The sequence below is a fragment of the Bison bison genome, unplaced genomic scaffold (genome assembly GCF_000754665.1).
Source record: "Bison bison bison isolate TAMUID 2011002044 unplaced genomic scaffold, Bison_UMD1.0 scf7180017864491, whole genome shotgun sequence".
In the NCBI taxonomy this organism is placed as follows: domain Eukaryota; kingdom Metazoa; phylum Chordata; class Mammalia; order Artiodactyla; family Bovidae; genus Bison; species Bison bison.
The window spans coordinates 16,648,272-16,675,960 of record NW_011495050.1 but is presented as its reverse complement, the minus strand read 5'-3'; the positions used below and the strand labels follow the sequence as shown (position 1 = coordinate 16,675,960).

Below are 27,689 nucleotides of genomic sequence, written 5' to 3'. Positions count from 1 at the left end.
ATGATTCAGTTAAGTTCAGTCACTCAGTCATGTCCAACTCTTTGCGACCCCATGAACTGCGACCCCACCAACTCCCAGAGTTTACCCAAACTTATGTCCATTGAGTCTGTGATTCCATCCAACCATCTCATCTCTGTTGTCCCTTTCTCCTCCTCCCTTCAATCTTTCCCAGCATCAGGGTCTTTTCCAGTGAGTCCGTTCTTCACATCAGGTAGCCAAAGTATTGGAGTTTCAGCTTCAGCATCAGTCCTTCAAATGAGTATTCAGGACTGATTTCCTTTAGGATTGACTGGTTTGATCTCCTTGCAGTCCAAGGGACTCTCAAGAGTCTTCCAACACCACAGTTCAAAAGCATTAATTCTTCAGTGCTCAGCTTTCTTTATGGTCCAACTCTCACATCCATTCGTGACTACTGGAAAAATCATAGCTTTGTCTAAACAGACTTTGTTGGCAATGTCTCTGCTTTTTAATATGCTGTCTAAGTTGGTCATAGCTTTCCTTCCAAGGAGTAAGCCTCTTTTAATTTCATAGCTGCAGTCACCATCTACAGTGATTTTTGGAGTCCCTCAAAATAAAGTCTCACTGTTTCCATTGTTTCCCCATCTATTTGCCATAAAGTGATGGGAACAGATGCCATGATCTTAGTTTTTTGAATGTTGAGTTCTAAGCCAGCCTTTTTACTCTTCTCTTTCACTTTCATCAAGAGGCTCTTTAGTTCTTCTTTGCTTTCTGCCATAAGTGTGGTGTCATCTGCATATCTGAGGTTTTTGATGTTTCTCCCGGCAGTCTTGATTCTAGCTTGTGCTTCATCCAACCCAGCATTTTGCATGATGTACTCTGCATATAATTTAAATAAATAGGGTGACAATATGCAGCCTTGACATACATGATCTTTTATATTTCTGATGATGTTGACTTCAGTTATTATTTCCCATGTGGAAGATGCACTGCATACTCCATGTGAATACCCAACCAAAAAGTGTAATTTGTTAGTCATTTTTTGAGTTCTTCATATGCAGTTGTTCCGTTGCTAAGTCATGTCTGACTCTTTGTGACTCCATGGATTGTAGCACACCAGGCTTCCCTTCACTTTCTTCTGCAGTTTACTCAAACTCATGTCCAATGAGTCAGTGATGCCATTCAACCATCTGATTCATATATAGTATCATATGCAAAAGTTAAACATACTTAGAAGTTAGAAATGCTAGATATATAAAAAGGTTTTTTAATTTGTACCTTTAATAGAAATAGGGAAATATTATGGAAAATTGGGTCTTACAGAAGTTTTATCTCATTTTAGACATGTTGAATTTGATATAATCATATAAAAAAAGACATAACAAATATCTCATATCTAGAAAGAAATATGCTTAAACAGTCTGAGCTGAAGATTTGAGATTTGAAAGAAGTATACTGGAGGTATTGTTAATTTACAAAACTCAGTGTGAAGAACTAAAACTATAGAAAGCTGAAGTGACTTATAAGCATTATCTATTTTAATTAGTCATAAATGTTTTTTTTAATTTACTTATTTTAATTGGAAGCTAATTACTTTACAATATTGTAGTGGGTTTTACCATACATTGACATGAATCAGCCATGGGTGTACATGTGTTCCCCATCCTGAGCCTCCCTCCCACCTCCCTCCACATCCCATCCCTCAGGGTCATCCCAGTGCACCAGCCCTGAGCACCTTGTTTCATGCATTGAACCTGGACTGGTGATCTGCTTCACATGTGATAATATACATGTTTCAATGCTATTCTCTCAAATCATCCCACCCTCGCCTTCTCCCAGCGTCCAAAAGACTGTTCTATACATCTGTGTCTCTTTTGCTGTCTCGCATATAGGGTCATCGTTACCATCTTTCTAAATTCCATATATGCGTTAATATACTGTATTGGTGTTTTTCGTTCTTACTTTCTTCACTCTGTATAATAGGCTCCAGTTTCATCCACCTCATTAGAACTGATTCAAATGTATCCTTTTTATAAAGTATTGATGAACTGTAGTGTAGAGGACATTGATACTGATGTTGAAATGTCAAAAATCATAAGACTAGTGATAAAAGCAAATGCAATGGGACACAATGAAAAAAAAGGCAATTACAAGCAATGTATCAACAAGTACAAAATGGTACAGTGCAATGATATTCCCAGGGGACGTAGAAGGGTGAGCTGAGGGAAGGAGGTTAATTGGGAAGTGCTTCCTCAGGGCAGTGACAGCTGAACAAGGTCTGAAGGAAGTGATGGGTATGAACTGGTTGAGAGGAGCAGGCAGGAAATTCAGGATTCAGCGAATGGCTCCATCAGAAGATGAAAGGAGAAATCAAGCCATACGTAGGGAAGGAACAATGGGCCATTTTGCCTCCAGTCGAAAGACTAGGTGAAAACTAACAAGACATCCTTCTGGAGAGGTTTGGAGGAAGACCATTGTCAAGGCAGTAGGGAGTGGGAGTTTACAAAGGACCTTGAATGCTAATCATGCACTTTGAAAGATCCAGACATTAAAATATAATTTTGTTACGGGACTTAGTTTTCTAAATCTAACTATTCATGAATTTCTAGTGCACAGCCTCCCATTGTCAAAATTACATGGAAATATGTGTTCTTATCCCCTTCTCCCTCGCTGTTGAACTCCCTTTTTGTTGACCTGTACAGGGAGAATAGAGTGCCTGATGGATATTTGTTCTTGGCTAAAATTCTGCATAATTCTTTGAAATATTATTCTTCCTAGCAAATGTTAACAGTTGCTAATGTCATTCAAAAATAGTTGAAGAAAATATGTTTGTGAAACATACAGCGTTTACTGTCAAGTCATTTCCTGAGTGAAAGGAAAATACAGTAGTACTCTGCTGTTTATTGAATGGGAATCCTTTAATGTTGTCAAGGATTTCATCAAACTGATGCCTTAAGTAAGCAGAAAACCGTGTGCCCTCTGTTGTAATGCCTGCTTCCTAGTGGTGAGGCCGCCACCCCACTCAGCTGTCCAGATGGGACCACCACCCATCACAGTCCTCTCAGATAGGATAACCAGAGCAGAACTACTCTGGAGCAAGGCAATTATGAATTTCTTGAGGGGGAAAAAGGAGAGATAAGTGCAAGGAAGTCAGCCTAACATGGTCCATGGGTAGTTCCAGGCAGCAAAAGGGTTAATCAGATTTTCATTTTAGATAGTCTCCTTAGTAACAATCAGAGAGCCCAGGCTGTATCTTTTCCATTTGTAGAGAATGTTTAGATTTACAGAGTAGCTTAGCTTATTATATACCTGCCTTGATTGCTGGATAAGGCTTGTGATTAAAAACAGAATAAGATTCATTTTTATAATATTGTTAAGAGCAAAACATTAAAAATGATGTCACTGGTGGGCTAGGATTCTGGGAAAATACTGATATTGGAACTCCAGTGTCAACAGGGCTCCTTGAAAACGTGAAATAATGAAGGTCAGTATATTATGCTTAAATTGTTAGTGAAAATGGGTCTCTGTTCCCCACTTTTAAGAGTGACTCTGAATCCAGGAAACAACAACCGGCTAACAACATGATAAGAAATTGGACATCAGCCTGATTTTTATGCCAAGTTGCATTAAGCTCTCGGAGATGCATTTGTTCATATCATGGTTTAAGTGCTGTGTGGCCCTTACATCAGGAATTGAAAAAAAAAAAAAAAAGAAAAAAACCTTGCTTGAAAAGTGCTTATTTTCAGAATATCTGAAAGAGTCAACTAATGACACGAAAAATGTCAAGGTCCTCAATTTGCCCATTGGCCGCATAGCAGGAAAACAAACCTGATGTGGGGCTTTGCACATGGCCTCAAACCTCACCTGAAGAGACACGTTTCCTGGGGGCAGAGGAAAGCGTTCAGTCTGTTTCTCAAGACCAGGTCTGTCTGGAGCAGCTGCTGCCAATTAGTGACAAGCGCTGGGTAGTGAGGCGGTGATACAGAGAGCTCCCAGAGTTCAGCAGTTTCAGAAATTACTCTCTGAAACAAGAACAGAATTCTTAGGAGCGCAGTTCATCCGAGTGCCATGGCAGTAACTTGGTAACCAGTGAGCCCACTCAAAACATCTCAGAAGTCACTATGTCAGGCTTCGGTGGCCACCGAATTTATGCATTATTTACAGAGCGCTTCTGACTTACTTTTGCTGATTATACTCACTTAAAAATGCCCCAAGTTCCACCTTTGCCATTCTGCAAGTATCAAATATTTAACCAAGAGAGCTGCAGGAGAAATTGTAAAAACAAAATGAACAAACCACAACTTGGACTGTATCTACTCCAATTTGGAAAACGGGAGAAAAATGTTTTGAAAAACAGGCATAGCTTGATAATTATATTGGTGGCATTGATATCAGTTAACTCAGACTGCTATCTTTCTGCTAGCTGCTCCACGGGATTAGGGGAAGGGTGGGTTTGTTGCATGCTGAAATAGAGAAGAATGGTCATCTTGGTGCGTGGGGTAATTTGTGAGATAGGACACCTGTACCTCAAGGGTAGACCTGTTCCAGGGGAGTTGATGCAGCTCAGAAAATTCCAAGGATTAGGGGAGAATGATTTCACAATCTGGGAGACAGGAATAGAGAAGGGAGAAGGCAGAAGACAAATCCTATTAAAATTTTTCCTGGGGCCAGAGAAAGATAAGGAATATCTTCCCTCCCTTTCTGTCCTTCCTCTAACAAATGACCATTATTCCTGGACACAGGAATTTATACCTAATATATAGCTAGATTAAGAGCTAAATAACTTTCTTGTAATCTAACCTTGAAACTTTACCATTTGCAGTATTGGGTCTATGCCAATTCCTTGCTCAGTTTGAATAAGATACAGATTCTTTTTGAAGAAAAAACAATTCAGTAGGTTCAAGGTTTTCCAGGGATTTACACATTGCCATTTGAAAAACAAAAAGTTAAATAAATTAAAATATTCTATTTACTGTTATTTTGAATGTAATATTTTTTACTACAAAGATATGCTTTGCCATTATGTAAGATAAAAGTGTGTCTGTTGTCATGTTTGTTGTGTTAGGATCAAAACGAAAACATCAAATTGAAAAAAATGCCCCAAAATAATAAAGACCCCAAGGGGACTACAGACTCTGGTTTGAGAAACACTGATGAAGGTGAAAAATGCATTTTGAGTTCTAAATTATGCATTTGCTAATGAACTCTTATAGTCCATTTATAACTTGGATTCTCTGTATTTAATCATTTCACACTATTTTTTTCCTGTTTTGATTAAGGAATGTCTTTAGCGCGGTCATCTAACATTTCCAACATTAGTAATGTCATTAAACCAATACTGAAAAATAAAGTAAGATTGTTGACAGAGAAACAAACTATAAATATTTCGTTAGAGTGTGGAAGAATTTTTCAAATGTCTAATAATATATTTAGACTTGGCTTTTTATTAGAAAGTCTGTGAACTTTACTGTCTCCTATGCTCATTCTCCCTCTCTCTCCAGAATCACTACATATTTAAATTATCTCTGTGTCTGTAACATTTTAGCATGTGAACCAAGACATAGTCAAAAAGACAGATGTTCCAGTAAACTGAAAAAAAAAAAAAAAAGATAATGTTCATTCCCCTGGGATAAATAGTGGAAAGTTCAAACAATCATTTTCCTAACATTCTTCCAAATTCATGGGTGAAACTTGGATTATCACTCACTTATTTGACAGAATTGTCTTCCATCACCATCTCGAATCTCGTTCCTCAGGATCCAAGTCACTTTTGCAATTATTTCTCAAACCAAGTCTCTCATTGTCTTGGGAATACCTAAGACACCCCCTCAACCTGATTCTTCATCCTTTTCCTCTCCACAACCCAGAATTTAACACCTTGCAGTCATTTTTAAAATAATGGTTCTTTTGTCATCTTTACTATGCTTAGGATTGCCATCATCCATTGGAGGTCATCAGTATGTATTAGATGGTTTAACTGAAATAGAATTAAGTTGACTTCAGCAGAAAAAACCATATATATACTAAGAATTAACATGCAAACAAAATAGCAGGTTATGTGATTTAATATGAGATTTTCAACTGATTGTTCAGTTGTCAACACAGGCAAATGATGACCAAGCTCAGTAACGATGTTACCATGCTACAAAATTTTCTTTTTGGACCAAACAAAGTCTAGTTGAGTGGGAAAGAGAGATAAGGGTGGGGTGAGGAGGAAGTGGCCAGGGAAGGAATGGAAAGGGAAGGGAAAAGATGAGAGGAGTAGGGAAACAAAACTCTGGAGAAGATGGTTATAAACAATATCAACAATTACTATTGGGATACATATCAAAACAACTTGGATCAAAAGCTGATAGACTTAAGGATATAAGCATTTTAGATGAAGAAAGCAATAAGCACGATACTCAGAAAAATCAATGAAAAGACAGCTTTGATAAGAATATTGAATGGTTTCTCTGAAATTTGGTGGGAAGGAAGGGCAAGGAAAAGTATATGAAAGATGAAAGGAGGTCCAGGTGGCTTTTGACTTCATTTTTCCCCATCTCATTGAAGAGGAGTAAACACTCTCCAGTGCATCCTTAGCCTCTCACCCTGTGCATGAACCAGGTCCTTGTAGGACCCATTAGCTTCCAGGTTTATCGACACCCTTGTTAAGATAGGGGTATTCAGTTTAAGGCTCTGTTAAGAGGAATGAGGAGACCTTGGCCAAGTTCCAGAGAAAAGCAGTAAAAATAGTACCGTGAGAAAAGATTAGGGTTCCAGAATATCAAATAATTTCTCCTGAAAAATAGAAGGCTAATACATGCCATAACTGCCTTTTGAAGTTGAAGGAATATTACCCTTAAAGTGAAGGTCCATCTTCATTTTGGAAAGCTGAAAGGAAAAGGTTTTTACATCAAAACTGGACAAATTCAGGTTCGACCCTGTTGTGGTTAGGTTTTAGGACTCTAGCAATTTTTAGGGGGAAAAAAAATTCCCCTCTTGTGGTTAATTCTCTCCACTGCTTCTTTCAATTCTTCTGTTTTATGTTAGCAAGTCAGAGTTGAAGCTTCCCTGGTTGCTCAGATGGTAAAGAATCTGCAATACAGGAGACCTGGGTTCTATTCCAGGGTCAGGAAAAACCCCTGGAGAAGGAATGGAATAGCTACTGACTCCAGTATTCTTTCTTAGAGAATTCCATGGACAGCTGGGGGGCTGCAGTCCATGGAATCACAGAGTCACATGACTGAGCGACTGACACTTTCACTTTCTAGGGCTTCCCTGGTGGCTCCGATGGTAAAGATTTTTGCCTGCTGCAATGCAGGAGACCCAGGTTTGATCTCCAGGTCGGGAATATCTCCTGGGGAAGGGAATGGCTACCTACTCGTGTATTCTTGCCTGGAGAATCCCATGGACAGAGAAGCCTGGCAGTAATGAGTTGCAAAGAGCTGGACAGGACTGAAACAACTAACACTTTCACTTTTCAATCACAGTTCATTATATTTTCCAAACAATTCCAGGGACAAGCATTATTTTATTAGATGGTATCAGAAGTTCAAAATGTTACCTTATTATTATTTCTGTCTCTAAGCTTGGGTATTTTAAATATGAGCATTCCTGAGTGTTTGCTTCATATATTTATAATATTCCATTGCATTTTTTTGACTAAACTTGTTCATGTGGAATTTCCTAAAAGGGACTTTTTGAAGAAATACTGGTTCATCAGTAATTTCCTCAAGTTTGCAAATTTCATGCTACAAAGTTCCAGTAAGTCACCCTTCTTTAAAATCTGAGCCATATTTTGTCTTCTGTAACAGTATACCTAAAATAGCTGAGAAATTCTGATGTCTTTTCTTTGTTTACCGATTTTAAGATCATTATGCATACTCAAATGCATAATTATAATTATGCATTCATGATGTTACTTGTGTTGGCTTAACTCAGAAATAGTGTGAAGCAGCTAATCTCGAAGCTACAGGCTGTTTCCCATCACTTAGATTCTGATCAGAGCTGTTTGTTGAGTCTTATTGGAAAGCAGACTCTAGATGCAGTGGTCCCACTGGACCCTTCGTTTTTATCACCAGTTTCACTCCCTGACCTTCCCTCCCCCTCCACCCCACCAAATCTTTGCTTTAAAGATGGGAAAACTACAAGACAATTTGGTTTGGTTTTGTATGTTTAGTCTATTCACAATAATTAAATGGGAAAGATTTTTTAAATTCTGCAGTTTATTTATAATCCACACTTAGTATTAATATGTAATAAGTAAGGACATAATATCATCTCTCATGCTTGAGATTTTACCATCAACTGACCTTATCATTGAGTTTACTTTAGTGTAGTTTAAACTGGTCTAGTGAAAAACTACCAAACTTTCTTCTGTCTGTGGTAGAATAAATAAATAGTATGATTCTAGTCAAAAGAAAACTGGTGTGTGTATTTTATGTGTGTGTGCTCAGTCACTCAGTCATGTCCAACTCTTTGCAACCCATGGACTGTAGCCAGCCAGACTCCTCTGTCCGTTAAATTTTAAAGGCAAGAGTACTGGGGCTGGTTGCCTTTTCCTACTCTAGGGGATCTTCCCAACCCAGGGATTGAACCCATTGTCTGCCTGACAATGCATCTCCTGCATTGTCAGGCAGATTCTTTACCACTGTGCCACCTGGAATCCCTAGGAACCCCCTGTGTATCTTGAAAGTTGTGCCTTTATCAACAATGATTGCAAAGTATTCGCTGAATGGCTATAATAGGAAGGATACTTTTTCCAGGACTGTGAAGGATAATAACAAACCAAATTTGGTAAAAAAAAAAAAAAAAAAAAGCTCTTACAGTCTTGGTCTTCAGAAACTGGAACTTAGTAATATCATAACAGGAAAGTATATACTCAAGCTGTTGTGTTATCTGGGGGCACAGTCTCAAAAGGAAGATAGAGCAGTAAATTAAAGCATTTTGCTCTGCATAAGTCAAAGGGTGGTGTGAACTCCATTTGAGTTTATAGTTTAGCTTTAATTCTGCAGAGTTGAATTAGGGAAAATCCACTTTAATGTGAATTAGTGAGGTTGTTTTGTGATTCTCAAAGTAATACGAGAGTAACCTCATCAAAGTGTACACATGAAAGTATGTGTTTTTGTTGAAGGGACTCTATCTTCCTTCCTAGGGGATGCATCATCTCTTTGATGTATTTATAGCCACCATGCTTGTTTAAATATCTAAATAATAAAGAAGATCATAAATGTATTTTTAACATCAAAAAAGGAGAGCATAGATTTTAAAAGGCTGAGTAACACTAGATGAATCTGTTTCATGTTTTCTTCTATTCAGAGTATATGGAATTCTAGAGCCAGAGGTGCCCTACAAGTTCAGGTGCCCTGATCTTTCTCTTTACAAATGAAGAAAAGGGCTCATCAGATCAGATCAGATCAGTCGTTCAGTCGTGTCCGACTCTTTGCTACCCCATGTATCGCAGCACGCCAGACCTCCCTGTCCATCACCAACTCCCGGAGTTCACCCAGACACGTCCATCGAATCAGTGATGCCATCCAGCCATCTCATCCTCTGTCGTCCCCTTCTCCTCCTGCCCTCAATCCCTCCCAGCATCAGAGTCTTTTCCAATGAGTCAACTCTTTGCATGAGGTGGCCAAAGTACTGGAGTTTCAGCTTTAGCATCATTCCTTCCAAAGAAATCCCAGGGCTGATCTCCTTCAGAATGGACTGGTTGGATCTCCTTGCAGTCCAAGGGACTCTCAAAAGTCTTCTCCAACACCACAGTTCAAAGGCATCAATTGTCTGGATAGAATAAGCTAAATAGACCCAGGACTTATTACAGATGTTAAACTGTTTCTTAAATTTTCCCCATTTTCTCAAATCAACATTCATAATAATTAGAAACAAACAGTATTTGTCAAGTACCAGTCTAGATGATTTATATGTATCAGTTTATTTCATTTTCATAACAGCCCCATGAGGTATTATTATTCCCATTTCACAGATACGGAAACTGATGCACAGAGAAATAGAGCTACTTGATCAAGATCACACCATAGATGAGTAGCAAAGGTTGGATTTAAATTTAAGCAATTTGACTCTAGAGGTCATCCTTTTGGGCACTGTATTAACTGCCTCTCTGTTAAGTTCGTAAGTATACAAACTGAAGGTTCGGCTTCTTTTCCTCATTGTGCTCATCCCATCGTGGAAGAACATTGTCGCGAGTATGCCATAAATCATATTTGGATTATAAGCAAATTCTTTGGTTTCAGACCCATTGAATTGAAAGAGCTACCCCATTTCCCACCAGTACAGTGTTTTCACTCAGTGCTTTTCTCTGAGGCTTCTTTTTAACTTTCCAGCTTGACCTTGAACTTTTGCCAGCCAATAAAACTGCTCTGTATTTTGATCCCTTCTACCTGTGAGCAATACCAATTTAAACTGAGGAATATGCTAACTAAACTCAGACTGAGTTAATTCTTTAGGTGGAGAATCCTCCATCAGTGAGCCAGGACTTCACAAGGCTGTTCAAACTCCTTAAGTCACTGCATCCAAATGGTTCTATAGAAGAAAGCTGACCTGCCAGGCATGAAGGACAGTGGTAATCTCTTGCAGCCCAGATAGCATGCTGATCCCTCACCTTTAAGTATTGTGACGAGGCCCTACTATGTCTGTTGACCAGCTGAGCACCAAGAGCATCTGCTCTTCATTTGCTCTTGCCCAGTCAATGATGAACTGCGTGAATTTTAGCTAACGACATCTTGGATCTCATCATGAATTCTGCTTATGATTGGAGATTTGTATAGAGGCTATTTTTTAATCCGTTCTAAGCTGTCATCATTTCTACAGGTATAAAAATATCTGCAGTCATAAAATTAAGAACATTGGAAAGCATTACCGCTTTTCAGTATTTTTTCCATCCTAACTAGACTATGTTAAATTCTATTCCCCGTATACCTACTCGATGCCTGCTATTGGTATTTAGTATCTCAACTAGACTTTCAAGACCCCAAACTGTGCAAATGTGAGAAATAATTCACTACAGAGCTATAAATTTCACAGCTCAAAACCCCCTGAAGATTATTAATGAGGCACCATGCAATTAGCTTATACAAAGTGAAGCTAGGAATCATGCATAATGTAAAACAGAAACTGCTAACCACTGACTCATGGAAGATCATTTAAGCTAGTTTTCATGGATATGAAGAATTGATATTTAACACAATTCCTGAGAAGATTCTTATTGCTCTAATAACATGGAAAGAATTTAGTTTCTTACAGATTTGCTAAGGGGAAAATAGAAGGCAGTTTATGATTAAAGCTATTTTGAACCATGTGAAATTGAAAAAGTTGTTTAACATTTTAGAGTCTCAGTTTTTGCTTATGCAAAATGGGCATAATGATATCTTTCTCATAAAATTGTTGTGAAAATTATTTTGTAAATTAATGTAACACCTAGAATTTTAACACATAGTTAATGCCTAATGAAATACTGTATATCATATATTAGGGCAATGTGTCACTTTTCCATCCAGCCAAAATTCTTGTTTTACTGGGAATTCTGTATTTCTGTGGAAACATCTTTCTTTAGCAATATTAGAAACATTAGGCAAACTCTCGCATAGAATAAATAACATGCCTGTACGCTAGTAGTTCAGAAGGAATAGAATCAGCCTCCAATGCGGGAGACCTGGGTTCAATCCTTGGGTCAGGAAGATCTCCTGGAGAAGGGAATGGCAACCCACTCCAGTATTCTTGCCTGGAGATTCCTACAGACAGAGGATCCTATTGGGCTATAGTCCATAGGGTCACAAAGAGACACGACTAAGTGACTAACACTTTTTTAATACATTAACTCATCTTATCTTCAAAATAATCCTACAACATAAATACTTTTATTATACTTAGAGATGAAGAAACTGAGACACAGGAGTTAAGCAAGTTGCCTAGGGTCGTACAGCTACTGCTGTTGTAAATGAAGTTTGAACTCAGCTGACATCATAGTATAGGTTTTTAAACCATCTCTTAAGTGTGATAAGCCAGTTAATGAGTATACACTTAAAATAATACATAAATAATTTATCTGGGCTACTTTCCCACCAAATATTTCAAGTTTTGAAATGGTCTTCAATATATTTTTCATATATGTTTATGATATACTTCATTTATCAGTAATAATAATAATTGTATGTATAGTAAACTATACAGTATATAGTATATATCAAAATGTTTGATAAAAGTGGAAGTGCCTGGCTTAACCCTAAATATATATATAAAAAGCCTTTATGATTACATTTTAGGTACAATGTTTAAAAATATAAGGCATATTTGATAGACTTTCCACCCATATAGGAGAAAGTTTTAGTGTTTTAAACTTCGAAGTATAATCCTAATTCTCATGAAGATCCCTTAATATGTGTGTATTAACTACTTTTCATCTATTGTTATGCTTTCGTTTGGTCATTGACCATCAGATATGCATTGCAGTTTTCAAATGTGTGAGACATACACTTAAACTATAATAAGCTTGATTATTAAGATTGATTTAAATAATCTGTGTGTATATCATTTAGATATTTATGCATTGTGAGCATCTAGAGGAAACGAAACTCATATCTCTCTATTCTTGGCATTTTCTATATAGTAGATATTTAGTTGAATATCTAATTTCAATCTAGTTTATCTAGTTTAGTTTATTGAATGAATAATGAATATACTTAATTTCTAATAAAGTGATTATTTTAAAAGCAGAATAACCTAAATAAGTTTCTCAAAATAGAAATGGTACATGGAGTTTGTTTTAAATACTGATCAGTTATTAATAATCGGAATGAGTTTATACATAATGTTAGATCATTAATGTGGCAAAAATACATATGTGAACAATGTAAGCCAAATTGTTGCAAGCTTTAATATCATTCACACACAACTAAATCCTGGTATTTGTACTCAAACTATACACATTGATTCTTTTATTTATATTTTGACTCCTTTTACACAGAACATGGTTTGAGAAATGTGTCCAGATTGACTTCCATACTGAACAAAGCTCCCCTAGGTCAGGAGCCTGTAGTTACAGCTAAATCTGTTTCATTGGTTAGACTTCCTTTCTCCTTTGTCCCCCATAGAAATCAAGGCACTGATTCTAGAAGGGAGGGCCAGCCCCTACTGGTGAGCACTTGACTGATTCTCTGAAAGTGAAGTAGTATAGTTCTTCTGTATCAGTTGATTTGAAAAAATAAAAAAAAAAATGAAAACCACTCTCATGGCCAGTCTTACTTTATAGATACTTTAAGTGTTTACAATATTTGTGTTATTAAAGAGTCTCACAGATTAGATAAGCTTTGTTTGATTTGACTCAGTAGCACCTTCACACTTCTGCCAACTAGTTTGCCAAGCTTTTAATTTTTTGCACCCTACTTTCAATAACTTGTCTCCTAAAAATCTGCCTTCCCAAAGGGTACTATATTTATCACAGCACTTAGTATATAGCTCAACAATTTCATCATTTTTTTCTCTTTGGAGTGGGAAATGTTCCTCGATCCTATTCTTCCAGGCTTGCTGTAGACTCTTCCCATGACTTTCAAATCTCAGAGTATCAGGTATAATATATTTTAAGTTAAAAACATAGGTGAGTTGTTAATAATTTAGGTCATAGAGGAAACTAAGGGTTCAAATCATGAAAACAACATGTAACCAGAAGAGAAAGAAACCTTTATATTTGTTTTTAATTTTTAAATATATATTAGTATCAAGAATGCTTTGGGTTGGTTGGTTTGTTTTTTGCCTTGTGATTGTCTAAAACAGTAATCACAAAGAGACAGTCTAAAAGGTGGCTGGAAGATTGCAGTGGATTGAAGCCTGAGGAATACACGTAGCTCAGTATCTAAGGGTGACTTTGTGTAGAATAGAGCTTTCTCTCTCTTCCACTCAATGCCTGATCTATTTCCTGCTCTCTAGATTCTTTATATAAACATTTTTATTTCCACCACACCACTTTCTCTGACCCCACCATTTTCTTTGGTATTAAAATACCCAAGTAAAGTAAATTAGAATCGCTTCATTTATTGCTTTGCCAATAAAAATAGTAGCATTTCCTTAAGCATAAACCCAGTATGTTGAATTTTCATTTTTATTGTCTCCTTCACACTCAAGATTTGCATTTAGACTTGACAAAAATTCTATAATGGGAAGGCTTATAATGACATTATTGTAAGCTGTAAGGACCTATGAGATCATCTTCCAGTGGAGAAGGGTGAGACTGGAGAGGTTAAGTGATTGGCCTCAGGTCACCGGGCTGGATCCACTGCTTTCCAGGCCCCTGAGACCTGCCCAGGTTTCTCTGACAGCCTCGTGTGAGGAGGGCTACTCGAGCAACTTACTTTTCCCTTCCCAAGGTTTCTGCGCTCACACTCTTCTGCACATTGCACCAAGTGCAAGCCCAGAAATTCTGCCAGGAGCAAAACAACACTCCTTAAACACTCTGTGACTTTCAGAGCCGTATAAAATAAAAGGTTGAAGTTAATGGCTGCCAGTTTGGAGGGAGTAGTTCCTCTTTGGAGCCAAATGTATGTGGAGAACAGATGAGACTGTGGGAGTGAAGTTGGCAAAAGGGAAAGAGAAATGAGTCTATTCTTTTTTGAAAATGAAAGTATAATAAATATCTGGATAACGTAGATGTTTATTACTCATTTAAAGATTCTTCCCATTTGAAAAATGAAGTATCTGTACCTTTAGTATGAGTACTCTTAAACAATGACTTTATATTATTGTTCAAATGTAACAAAATGATTATTTTTATTTGGAAGTTAAGAGATTGTTTTAATGATCTGTATATATGGAACTATTTGTGTTCCCTTTCACAAAGATCATTATTTTCTTATACTAAGATTTCTATATTTAAGCAGTGACTCATATTAAGATAATGTGTTCAGCCATTTTGAGACCTAAAAGCAAATATACCTCAGAGATAATGATTATTTAAATTCTGGGTTCATAGAGATAAAACTGTCTTTGACATAAGGAGTATGTATATAGTAGCCAAGAATTCTATCATTGTATTTCACACTCATTTTGTTTTTGAAAAATCTCTTATCATGTTTGCGATCCCACATACCACAGTGAACTTGGAGACATTTGTTAGCTGAAGTTCTCTGGAATTTCACTCTCATGCCATCCTTAAATGATATTTTATAGAAATGTGCTCAAGAAAAACAGTATTCTAATGAAACCTTCCTGGGACTTCCATTCATAAATCCATTCTGTGCCTAATGGTATATAGTGTCGTGATTCTTATTATAGCACAGTACTGATGTCCTTCCCTTTTAGACTTTTCATGTATTTTTAATTTTAAAATATTCTTAATTTCTTTGAACTTAAGTTTGAAAATGTGACTAGCATTTTTTTTCCAAGCAATGGAAGTTGGATAATATTTTACTAAGTTATTTTGTTTTTAAGCATTGACTGTAGGTGAGATTCTTGATATGAGTTTGAAAATTCTTAAACTAACTTGTCTAAATCTGTTTCTACACCACACACACACACACACACACACACACACACACATACTCTTCTTGTTTTCAGACAAGGCATACACACCCAAAGGAATACTGCTTTTCTCATTCAAGGGACATCCCAATGTATCAATACCACAGTGACCATTTTATTCTATTTTAAATGGAAACCTATAATTTATTTTAAATGGAAACATAGTATCTTAATGGATGCCCAGATCCCTGGATTGGCACGATCCGGAGGAGGGCATGGCAACCCAGTCCAGTATTCTGGTCATGAAGAATATTCAGGTGTTACAGCTGAGAAGCTGGTTCTATGCTGCTACTGCTGCTAAGTCGCTTCAGTAGTGTCCGACTCTGTGCGACCCCAGAGATGGCAGCCTACCAGGCTCTTCTGTCCCTGGGATTCTCCAGGCAAGAACACTGGAGTGGGTTGCCATTTCCTTCTCCAATGCATGAGAGTGAAAAGTGAAAGTGAAGTCGCTCAGTCATGTCCGACTATTCGAGATCCCATGGACTGCAGCCCACCAGGCTCCTCTGTCCATGGGACTTTCCAAGCAAGAGTACTGGAGTGGGGTGCCATTGCCTTCTCTGAGCTGGTTCTATATCGTCATGCAAGTAACTTGACCTTTTGGGACCACATGAGGTACTATGATCCTGTTTGTGTAGTTTAAAGTGACACTCTTATTTTCTGAAAGAAAAAACAAATTGTTTACCTCGGTAGCATCAAGTTCAAACATTCATGAGGTGTCCTGTATAACTTTTTAAAGGATATTTAGTAAAAAGCAGTTCATTAGGTGGAAATCATCATCCTAAAGTTTTATAGTTCTGGTCAAATCAGTAATATTGAGGCTATATACCATGACCAGAATTACTGAGAATACAATTGTGGAGGGCTTTCAGTTATCAGTTGACATTTCTCCCCTCTCCAGGTAGTCCAAGATTTTAAGTTATTATGCCTCTGTAGACTCGGCTGCTGGTGAAGGGAATTTTTAGCTCACTGCCGCTAGAGACTTCACACAGTTAAAAGGAGAGGGGTACAATGTTTTCATGATTGTCAGATTGAATTTGAATTGAATTCCAGTGTGGAGAACTGCTTGGATACATTAACCGAAACTTTTACTGTGTAAAATTTTCCCTGTGGTAGTACAAGGTCAAATCACATGCAGTATCATTTTTTTTTTCATTTAGATGTAGAGAGTAATTCAACTGGGAGAGATTGGCAGTGATGGTGGCATCTCATTCCTAAGGGCTAGGAATATTTATATCTGTGTGTGTGTGTGTACATATGTATATGTGTTCTTCTGGTACCAGTTATATGTATCTAATGTCTACAGTAATTTGGAAGTTCTCCAATACCTAATATCAAATATGTTTTTAAAGCTGAGAGAATAGAAACAGCTATGAATTGTTGAAATAGCTATGAATGTTGTCAAACAGGCCCAGTGCTTTTCACCTATTACCAAGTTATGGAAATAACACATTGGGAAAATTTTCAGCAGCATGAAAGTGTATCTCATGGCATTAGTTTGAGCTTTTCTAGTGAGATTTTTTTATATTTCCCAGCTAAAGTCAGTGGAGGCCAAATTTTCCATCAAATGCCACTTCTGGGTGGGTTGTTTTTTAAGACTGTAATGTCAGTCTCTTCTCACGGGTCAAATTTTCCTAAGACTTCTAGCTCTTTGTAAGCCTGAGTTTGGAAATCTTAAGCAATTATTTTCAGCAAAATTTGGAATCCCTAAGACAGCATTATGTCACCAGTTTCTTGGGTTAGAATTATCCTCTATTCTTTACCTTTGGACTGCCTACTTTTATCTCCATTAACCTTTTGGCTTGAGTATAAACATTTATTGAAGGCTACCTCCTTTGTCGGTCCAGTAACTCCAAAGGTTAGTGAGAAGTGGATGCTAGTTTGACCTCTTTTATCCACATTAGATGATTCTAATTATTCCTAAGAAATGACACTTCTGACCCATTTTGTCCTTGTCAAGTTTGTCTAGTTGTAGACTGTCTAAGTATGAAACTCTGGGTTCAACAGTGTCCAGGAGTGCAGATTTTTCTTAAACTTACAAAGCAGAGCCTCAGAAGCACACACTATTTCTTTTTCTTTTTAAAACATTCCAGCTTAACTGAAATTCAGGTTCCCATTATATCTTAAATTGGTCACCAAAAGAGACTGCCTGGATATAAAGTACAAACTGTAACCTGTAAAACCCTATGGGTTATTTCAATACAGAAAAAAAAAAAAATGAAGAAAACCTGTGTATAAATGAGGATGAGCTAGGTTTTGCTGAGGTTGCAAGCAACCCTAATATTGCAATAGTTTTTTTTTTTTTTTTTTTTTTGCATGAAAAAAGTTCCCTGGGACTTTCCTTTTGGTCCAGTGGTTCAGATTCTGTGCTCCCAGTGCAGGGGACCCAGATTCAACCCCTGCTCAGGGAATTAGGTCCTGTGTGCTGCAAGGAGGATGCTGGTGCCACAACTAAGACCTAGCAGGGCCAAATGCATTTTTTTGAAGTTTCTTTCTCATATTACATGGCCTCTGTGGTTAGGAGGTCTTCCTTCTTTACATGCTTGACAGTCGCTTCAACAGAGGCAAGGCATGATGGTGAGTCCATTGGTCTTACAGCTCCTTTGTAAAAGGGACGTGAATCACTCAATTTCATTGGTGGAGTGAAGTCATATATTCCTATACCTAAATTTAAAAGAGACCTGCGAAATAGAGAGGTGGAAATAATTAATCAATAACAATAGTGACTACCACCATTTTTAAATTGGATCATAGCTTTTGTCTTGACTTCTGTCCTAATCCCTATAAACATTACCAGTGTCTGAGAAATAGGAATTCTGGAAGCACTCTTTGCACATTTTAATTTATTTATTCATGTAGGTAGTCGGTACAAGTCTGCACTGTATCTGTGGTGTATAAAGCACCATAGTGGTCACTTGATAAGACAACTTTTGAGGTAGAAATCGTTATCCCCATTTTACAGATACTTATCCTGAAATTCAGGATGTTTAACTGATTTTCCGGTCCCAGAGTCTGCCAATAGCCGTATCAGGATTATAGCCTAGATCATCTCAATGCAAGGACAGTAATGCCCTTTCTGTCACGTGTCAACTATAAAGTTAATAGTGAATCATAAAATGTTTTAAATACCCAGTTATAGAAACAAAAAATATTGGTTACCACTGTATTCTTCATACTTTAAGGGAAAAATATTAAATATATCTGATGATTGTGGAATAACAATGTATGTTTGGTATTTTTCCAACTAAGAGTTCTTTCACACTTTTGATAAGGAAATTATTTTTTAAACTGTAAGTCAGTACATTTGAATGTTTTTTGTATTAGTTTTCTTTTGCTGCCAAGACAAATAGTCAAAAACTTGGGGACTTAAAACACATAGGTACTATATTAAAGTTCTACCCAGATGGTGCTAATGGTAAAGAACCCACCTGCCATTGCAGGAAACATAAAGACATGGGTTTGAACCCTGGGTCGGGAAGATTGCCCTGCAGAAGGAAATGACAACCCACTTCATATTCTTGCCTGGAAAATCCCGTGGACAGAGGAGCCTGGCGGGCCATGGTCCATTGGGTTGCAAAGTTTTGGCTATAGTCCAAGAGTCAGACATGACTGGAGCACTTAGCATGCATGCATACATCAGAAATCCAGTAGGGGTATCACCAAACTAAAATCAATTTGTCAGCAGGATGCATTCCTTTCTAGAGGTTCTAGGGAAGAATCTCTTTCCTGCTTGTTGAGGTTGTTGGCAGATTTAGTTCCCTAAGGCCACAGAACTGAAATCCCTCTTTTCCTCCCTTCCTTCAATTGAGGCCCGTTCCCAGTTTCTAGACCCCAACACATGCAGTTCATCACTGCAGTGCGCCCTCTTCAAAGGGCGAGAGGCAGGTGGAATCCTTTTCATGTCAAATTTCTTTGACTACTGTTTTGCCTTTCCCTTCTACTTTTAGAAACTTGTGCTTAGATTGGGTCCATGTGGGTAATCTAGGGTCCTGTCACCATATCATAACTCTAAGTCTTAAGCATATTCTTCAAATCCATTTTGCCAAGTAAAATAACATATTCACATGTTCCAAGAGATCAGGGTGTTCATGTTTTGGGCCCTACCATACATTTTACATCCATTCTCTTTTGCCAACATGTTGTACCAATTGTATCCCACCTCTATAGGATGCTAGATAAACATTTTGGTTTCACTTTATTCATTTGTGAAATTATGGAATTAAACTCACTGAATTTTAAAGTTGATTCTGGCCCTTAACATTCTAGACTTGTATGAATCCTTATGGTAGAGATACGGGAAAGTAAACCTAATGATCAATGTGGATATTATTGTTATTTTCTATTCATGGATTTTGCTAGAGTGTAGATTTCGTATAATCCTGACTAACACCTTCCTTCTCACACTTGGTAATCTTCTTTGGAGGCAGTCAATCTCTACAAAAGTTGACTTCTTCAGAAAGAAATTGACTTGCCTCCTCAAAACTGTAATAACTGGTCCCTTGAGATGTATTTTATCTACTTATTCTTTACAGCTTGAGTATAGCTTTCACAGTGTTTCTTTCCTACATTTTTGCTTTTGCCTTATTGATTTGGAGTCAAATAAATTGTTTTCCTTTCAATTCAGTTCTTGAAATGTCAGCTTCTTCCTGAGCCCAGGCATAATAAAGGTTTGCCAACGTTTTAAAAGATACAATGCCTAACTTGCCATTAAGAATAGATATCAAATAACTATACGTATTTGTGCCACAAAGTCAAATCCTCTAAATCTTAATTTTCTTATGTAGAAAAAAAAAATGGAGAAAAGGTTAATACCTAACTTCCAGAGTTGTAAAAATCAAATAAGATAATTCAGGAGAAGTATTTAGCAAGTGTTTCATGGATGTGAACCATTAATACTGTTTTGGACTAGGAGCTGCAGGGATGGACAGGTCATCTGAGTTTGCCCAGGACTTGCACTAAAAGTTCAGCATCCTGGGAAACCCTTCAGTCTTAGGAAAATCTGACAGTTGGTCACCCTCGGAGCAGTAGTGTTTGGAAACAGAGCTAAATATAAATATGGGCTTCATCTTCAACCTAAAGGAAATTATTTAATCTTTGAGGTGCAATATCTTTATCTGAAAATGTATGTGAGGACTGTAAGTAGGAGGTTTTGCCCAAGTAGCAGCAACAGTAGTAACCTTATTCTTCCTGCTTAAAACATCTTTACCGTCTTCCTTTTGCTGTAAGTTTTAGGCACAAAAAAAAGTTTTGCTATGAAAAGGTCTTTCAAGATCTGTTTCTAACCTGCTTTTCTAGACACATATGCTGTTATGGTTCTTTGGCTTATCAATAGTGATAATGATAGTATCAGTGATGATTCCAGTGGTGACAGGAAGCTATTTCCTGTGAATGCTGTGCTCAGTTGTGTCCAACTCTTTACGACCCAAGGACTGTAGCCCACCAGGCTCCTCTGTCCCTGGGTTTTCCCAGACAAGAATAATGGAGTGGGTTGCCATTTCCTATTCCAGGGCATCTTCCCGACCCAGGGATCGAACCCACGCCTCTTGTGTCTCCTGCATTGGCAGGTGGATTATTCACCACTGTGCCACCGGGGAAACCCTACTGTTACCTAGGGCTTTCTGTATATGAAGAACAGCTATAAAGACTTTATATAAGAACTGAAACCAAAGAACCCCAGAACTAGTCACTATTTCCTGTACCTACCACTCTTATACACTGCTCAGACTTTGTCCAGGGCCATTACCAGCAAAGGCAAATTCTTCCTATCTGCCCTTCAAGAGGGAACTTCCCTGATGGCTTAGCAAGAGAATTCGCATGCAATACAGGAGACACAGGTTTGATGCCTGGGTCAGGGAGATCCCCTGGAGTAACAAATGGCAGCCCACTCCAATGTTCTTGCTCAGAGGAGCCTGGTGGGCTACAGTCCATGAGGTTGCAAAGATCTGGGCACAGCTGAGCATGAGCATGACACTTCAAGATCCTGTCCCAAGAGTCCACAGGACAGGATGCTTGCCCTTCATTGACCCCAAAACAGTTTACACATGACTTTGCACCCCCTCCCTGATACTTTCTGCCTTACAGTAAACTTGCTTTAATATACCTATATCCTTCACTGAAAAAGCCCCGCTCCTATTCCTAGCACCAAGCACAAGACTGAATCAGTAGGTTCCTTTGTGAAATGAATGAAAGACTGTGATATTGGCAGATCAGTTGATTTACTTTACAGCAAAAGATCCCCTCAAGAATTTGTGATCAATATTTAGTTTTCATATTATCTATGGAAAATTATAAAAACTGATTTACTGTGTCAAAATGCATGTGGCCTTAAGAACTATGGCATACAAAGATTACATCATTTAAAATGCATGTCTTTCTCATGGAATAAGAGACTACAGTATAAATGAACCAGGTGCCTATTGTTGAAGTCTGTTATTTAAGATCAGAAGAGAGAAGAAGTTACAAATAACACCACTAAATACCCCATGGGCAGGTTTAGGGAAATGGTAGAGTCTCTCTTGTGACTTGTTCTGCTTATGATTTGGAGACCTGCTGACCCTGATCTATAGACTTTCCTGCTTCTCTAGTAGTACAAGGAGCTGAAATATACACAGTTGAGACCTATTATTTAATTGTTTATCAGTCACTACCATTTCAGATTGAAGAAGCTTGAAAAAAGAAAATCATTCAATTGTGTCCGACTCTTTGCTACCCCATAGAATACAGTCCATGGAATTCTCCAGGCCAGGATGCTTCTCCAGGGGATCTTCCCAACCCAGGGACTTAACCCAGGTCTCCTGCAGTGCAGGCAGATTCTTTACCAGCTGAGCCACCAGGGAAGCCCAAGAATACTGGAGTGGGTAGCCTATTCCTTCTGCAGCAGATCTTCCAGACCTAGTAGAACCAGAGTCTCCTGCGTGGCAGGCAGATTCTTTACCAGCGGAGCTACCAAGAAAACCCTTGAAGAAGCTTACTTATTCTCAAATTATATTTTGAAAATGGAAAAACAAGATCATCACTTAGACTAATAACCAGAGGGATAACTTGATAACCCTTTTCCTAGATTGTTTTAAAAAGTTGTAATATGAAATTGCTTTCTTCCCATGGGGCTTTCAGATAACTGTTTCACATGGTTTTACTTTCCAAATATTGAGATAGATAGTTGAAAATTAAAGATTTCAAAATGAATTAAAGTATGGCTATAAAAGGGCTTCCCTGGTGGCTCAGATTGTTAAGAATCTTCCTGTAATACAGGAGACCCAGGTTCAATCCCTGGGTTGGGAAGATCCTCTGGAGAAGGGAATGGCAACCCACTCCCGTATTCTTGCCTGGAGAGTTCCACAGACAGAGGAGCCTGGTGGGCTACAGTCCATGGGGTTGCAAAGAGTTGGACGTGACTAAGTGACTAACATACTAACTTGACTCTGAAAAATCAGTATACTAGTATTTCTTAGGGTTGGTCCAGCTTGCCACCTCCTGTTTTAATATTTGAAATATTTTTAGAGTTATTTTTAAGTTTGTCCACCATGGTTGATTTTTCCATTAAGTATATTTTATGGTAGTTTTACCTTTTACAATATAATTGATATGTCAAAAATGGGTTAGCATTGATTTGATGCATAGCTTTTAATATGTCTTTGCAGTATCAATAAATCTGTAATATATGCACTATCATTGTTGTCATTTGGCCAGTGAAATGAGGTCTCTGGACTCCTGAGAGATTTGAAATGGCTAGATTATGTAGAACTCCTCCAGTGAATACTTCCTAATGCCAATTTGGGAAATTTGTGACACGTTAGCAAATCCCCAAATGGGCGGAGGTGTCTTCTGCAGGATCATATCTAGGTGAAAATTTAGTTCAAAAATTACCTTGAGACCCTTGTATTGTACTCTGTGTTGTGGTTTTATGATAGTTAATATACAGAACATGGGCAGGTGAATGATAAACATCTGAATTCACAGAGCCGGTTCACTCTGACTCATCCGGAAACACTAGTTTTGCTCAGACTTACTTATTTCCTCCCTGGTTGATTTCCTGCCATGTTAACATAAAGACAAATAATTTGGGTACCAAACAGCCTAAAATGATGAACCTTATTTTTAAAATGTACACTGAAAATATTTTGTTAGAACTAGAGCACATGTCTCCCTGCTTCTGTGCTTCTCAGAGCAAGGAATTGTCATGCTTTAGTTGCTCTGCATCTGAATTTATTCCCAGTTTCTCTTTTATAGTCTTTTTGGAGACAGTGTATAGTGAGTCATTAGCATTAATATTATTTCAGTTTCAGTCAGGCTGCATATCCATACTTAGACAAGGGTGCTCGGTGGATTTCATTATTCATTCAGAATAAATTCCTACTCTAATATAAATGTTGCTCAGGATAGAGCTTTGAAATGGATCCTGATTCTTTAAATTCTTTCCTGTCTGTTTCAGGAAATAGTGAGATCCTGTTGATAATAAAGTACAATGTGTCTAAAGTTCACTTCTAAACACTCTGCTCTTTGCAATGAAAGTCATCTGCATTCTCTTTATAATTCAGAGCCGCAAGAGATCTGTCTAATCTTAGAGATCTGATCCAGTATCATTTAGGGAAAAAAAAAAATCTTGATAATAATTCTACCATTCAGATTAGTGAAAGCAGTAAAGCTTTACAGCTTCTGTCGTCTTAAAAAAGATATCATGAGACGGGGGAATAGGACTTGGATTATGGTTTGGGAGATTTAGTTATTTGGGAAAATAAAATGATTAGTACTGTTATTATTCAAGTTTGTAATCAACGAAAGCAAATGGCATCTGTTTGTTATCATTCTTTCTACAGAAGACAAAGGCTCAGGTCCCGATGGTGCTGACTGCTGGTCCCAAGTGGCTGCTGGATGTGACTTGGCAAGGAGTGGAAGACAACAAAAACAACTGCATTGTGTACAGCAAAGGTAACTGCTAGAGCCTTTCGCTCATGCTTTGGAGGTATTGAAACCTGAGCGTTGCAGAACAGCACCAATGAGCTGGAAGGGGAGTACAAAGTAAAATGGGATCCTCTCTCCTCCTTTTTCCCTTGTGCATCTCCCTAACCTGTATTTTCAGCAAAGACTACCGATTGTTTCTGGTTTTTTCCCCCTGTTCAGCATAAAACAAAAGGTGTTAGGCCTGTACTTGGCACCATGCACGTTCACCTCACCACGGATTTGAGTGTCTTGACTAGTACCTTCCTCGCCGTTACTTTTATTGATAGCAGGTTTGATGAGATCTCAGTTTCCTCTCTGAGGCATTATGCATCAAAAAGTAAATTCCTTTTGAAATGTAGCAGTCCGTGTCAGGGTGTCAAGGTGCGTGCTCCAGGAGGCACTGAATTCTGTGTCTCTTGAAATCACACAGAATGAGAGCAGAGCTGAAAAGGAAGCCATTGCAAAGACTGAGAATTCCTCCCCATGGTGATTTCTGAAGGGCAGGAGGCAAATGGGAGAGAGGAAGCGATGGCTTGCAGAGCTTTGCCTTTGATTTGCTCAGTGTGGCATCAGCCTAGACTGCGTCACACAGCTACACCCAGGCTATAAAGGAACCGCCGCTCCCTGACACACGTCGTGGGACGGGCTCCCCCAGACTCAGGCCCCTCTGCGTGTGTGATGTGGTTTGCTGCACTTTCCTCCATATTCAAGTTCTGGGCCCAAGCTCCGTGCTTGGAGAGTGAAATCCCTAATCTCGCTTCTTCGTAAATACTGCAAAACCTTGTGCTTCTCATGTTTAATTTCTTTTCGCTTTCTTTTTTAACCAAATAGACCTACTGAGATCAAAGATGTGTTTGCACATTGAACCTAGAAACCATGAAAGCATACAAGGGAACAAGCAAATAAGCACCCCTATCAATATATTAACATATAAAACACTAATCATAACATCAAAGACTCTTAAAAACTTGCTAGAAACAATTACAACTTGTTCCTATAATCATTACAATTTGTACACTTATAAGAGGATTGCCTTTAAACTACTATAAGCCTTTGAAAGTTGAAACACCGGAAAGAGAGAATTTGCAAGCTAAAAAAACAATCTGCACACCAGGATCTGATTATATTCCTTTTCCTTCTGTAATTGCTGGTCCCATACCCACTTATTTTCTAACCCCAAATACCTGTGGTATGCTGGTGGGAGCTTTTAGCTAGAAGGGAAGTGAGATTTTCCCAGGATATGTCACTATGTTCTATCAAAATGGAAAGCAGTATTACAGTGAACCAGCTTGCCAGTGTCCACATTCAGAATGCAAACCACAGAAACGACGGCTTGGAGTGTAGGACCAATGATTGGGAATAAATTTTTGTTGTACAATGTCTTATCTCTATGATGGCGATATAACGTGGAGGAACCAAGAGGCAGTTGTTGTTCTACCATGATCCAAATTCATTACATGTTTAAATCAGGCATTCTTTTAGAAGAGAAGATTGTTATATTGTTACATAAGGGGAAAAGCTATAACAAAATTGTAATTCTGTGCTCTGTGGAGTACTTTACTTTGAACATATTTGTGTGTTTGGTTTTGTGTGTGTGTGTGTGTGTGTGTGTGTTTTATAGTTAGATATATCTGAATCCTCCTAGTAATAAACAATTGGGAATAATTTGCAGAAGCTTATTAATTAACTCATAAAGCATGGCTTAAGCCCAACTGTGTGCTCAGTTTGTACATAGATAATAACAGCTACCCTTTATTAAGCACCCCCCAATCCTCTCCTTGGTACTCCCATACCAAATTCTATGCACTTCCCTCATTGCTCTCTTCACCTCATTTTATGGTCATTTTATATGTTAGAAAAAGAAAAAGTTGTAAAAAGTTAGCTATTATTGCCTGCCTTTGCAATCTACTCAATATGAATTCCTAATATACAATACAATAGTTTTTAACCTACAAAAGGTAACTTGATATTGTTCAACTTACAAGACCAGTTTTGGGTATTGCAATTCAAATAACAAGGACCGCAGTAACTACTGTATATGCATTATTTCATTTAATCATCATTTAATACCTCCTAGTAGGTAATTAACATCGTACTCAATTTTACAAAAAGTGAACTTGAGACGTGGCTAGATTAGGTATTTGTCATGGTCACGTAGCTGTGTCTCAGTTTCACTTTTTTAAAAAAGTTTTGTGGTATCCTTGATTTACAATGTTGTGTTAATTTCTGGTGTACAGCAAAGTGATTCAGTTACACATATATATTTCTTTAATATTCTACTAACTGTTTAAAGTGGGGTGCAAACACATATCTGTCTAATTGAGGGTCTGAGTTATACATATTAGAATAAGTGCTCCCTGCTTTAAGGTTTCAAACAGCTAGATGAGATAGGTAATATGCTTCTCATTTTACACAACCTGACGTTGTAAGTGGCTCAGAGCAGTAGTATGGTTGTCTCTGTTCATGGAGAGCTAACAGAGAACCAAATTTGAATCCAGGTTTTGATAATTCCAAATCCTGTACTCTCTGAACTGTATGACTACCTTTCCCCTTGACACTATTCCATGCTGAGTAAATTCTCTTATACTACTTAGGCATTTCAGAGTACTATAATACTCTGAAATCACAGAGTATTATAATATGGCACTTTCCAAAGTGCATTTCACATAACCCTAAGATTAAAGGAAAGGTCAAATATTGCCTATTTTGGCCTCTCTTGAAAACTCACAAGGCCTGCTGGTATTAATGCTCTGAGAAGTCCTGTAGTGAAATAAAACAAAAGTCTTTGTAATTCATTTGACTGTATGATATACGAACATTTTTTCTATGGAGATCCTTAGGAACATTGGAATTAGTGCTCTGGGTGACACCACTTGGGAAAACTCTGCTGTAGACTCTACTCTGATCCCCTAGATGGGCTTCAGAGGCCTGATGCTAATTGCTAGTAATCAGATAGCCTTCGGAGGAAGGGGATAGTTCACTCAGATTTCTGTGAATACCTCAGTATTCTAGGATTATACTAGGGATTGTTCACATTGTGGAAAATAGGACCCCAGGAATCACTGCTACCAGGACTGCGTGGGCTCTGACGCCTTCTGTCTTCACAGACTGTGGGTATGATTCTTGTTGTTGGTCAGTCACTTAGTCATGTCCAATTCTTTGCAACCCCATGGATTGTAGTCCGCCAGGCTCCTGTCTATGGAATTCTCCAGGCAAGAATACTGGAGTGGGTTGCCATTTCCTTCTCCAGAGGATCTTCCCAACCCAGGGATCAAACCCGTGGC

General features: G+C 38.0%; 1 protein-coding gene across 1 annotated transcript in view; it reads left to right on the top strand.

The window, feature by feature from the left end:
• The window catches only part of ZFPM2 (zinc finger protein, FOG family member 2), a 421,565-nt gene that overhangs the window by 217,130 nt on the left and 176,746 nt on the right, over positions 1 to 27,689 (top strand). Inside the window, exon 5 of the mRNA XM_010863552.1 lies at positions 24,282 to 24,393. Within this exon, the coding sequence (XP_010861854.1) occupies positions 24,282 to 24,393 (112 nt within the window). The remainder of the gene's footprint in view (positions 1 to 24,281; positions 24,394 to 27,689) is intronic.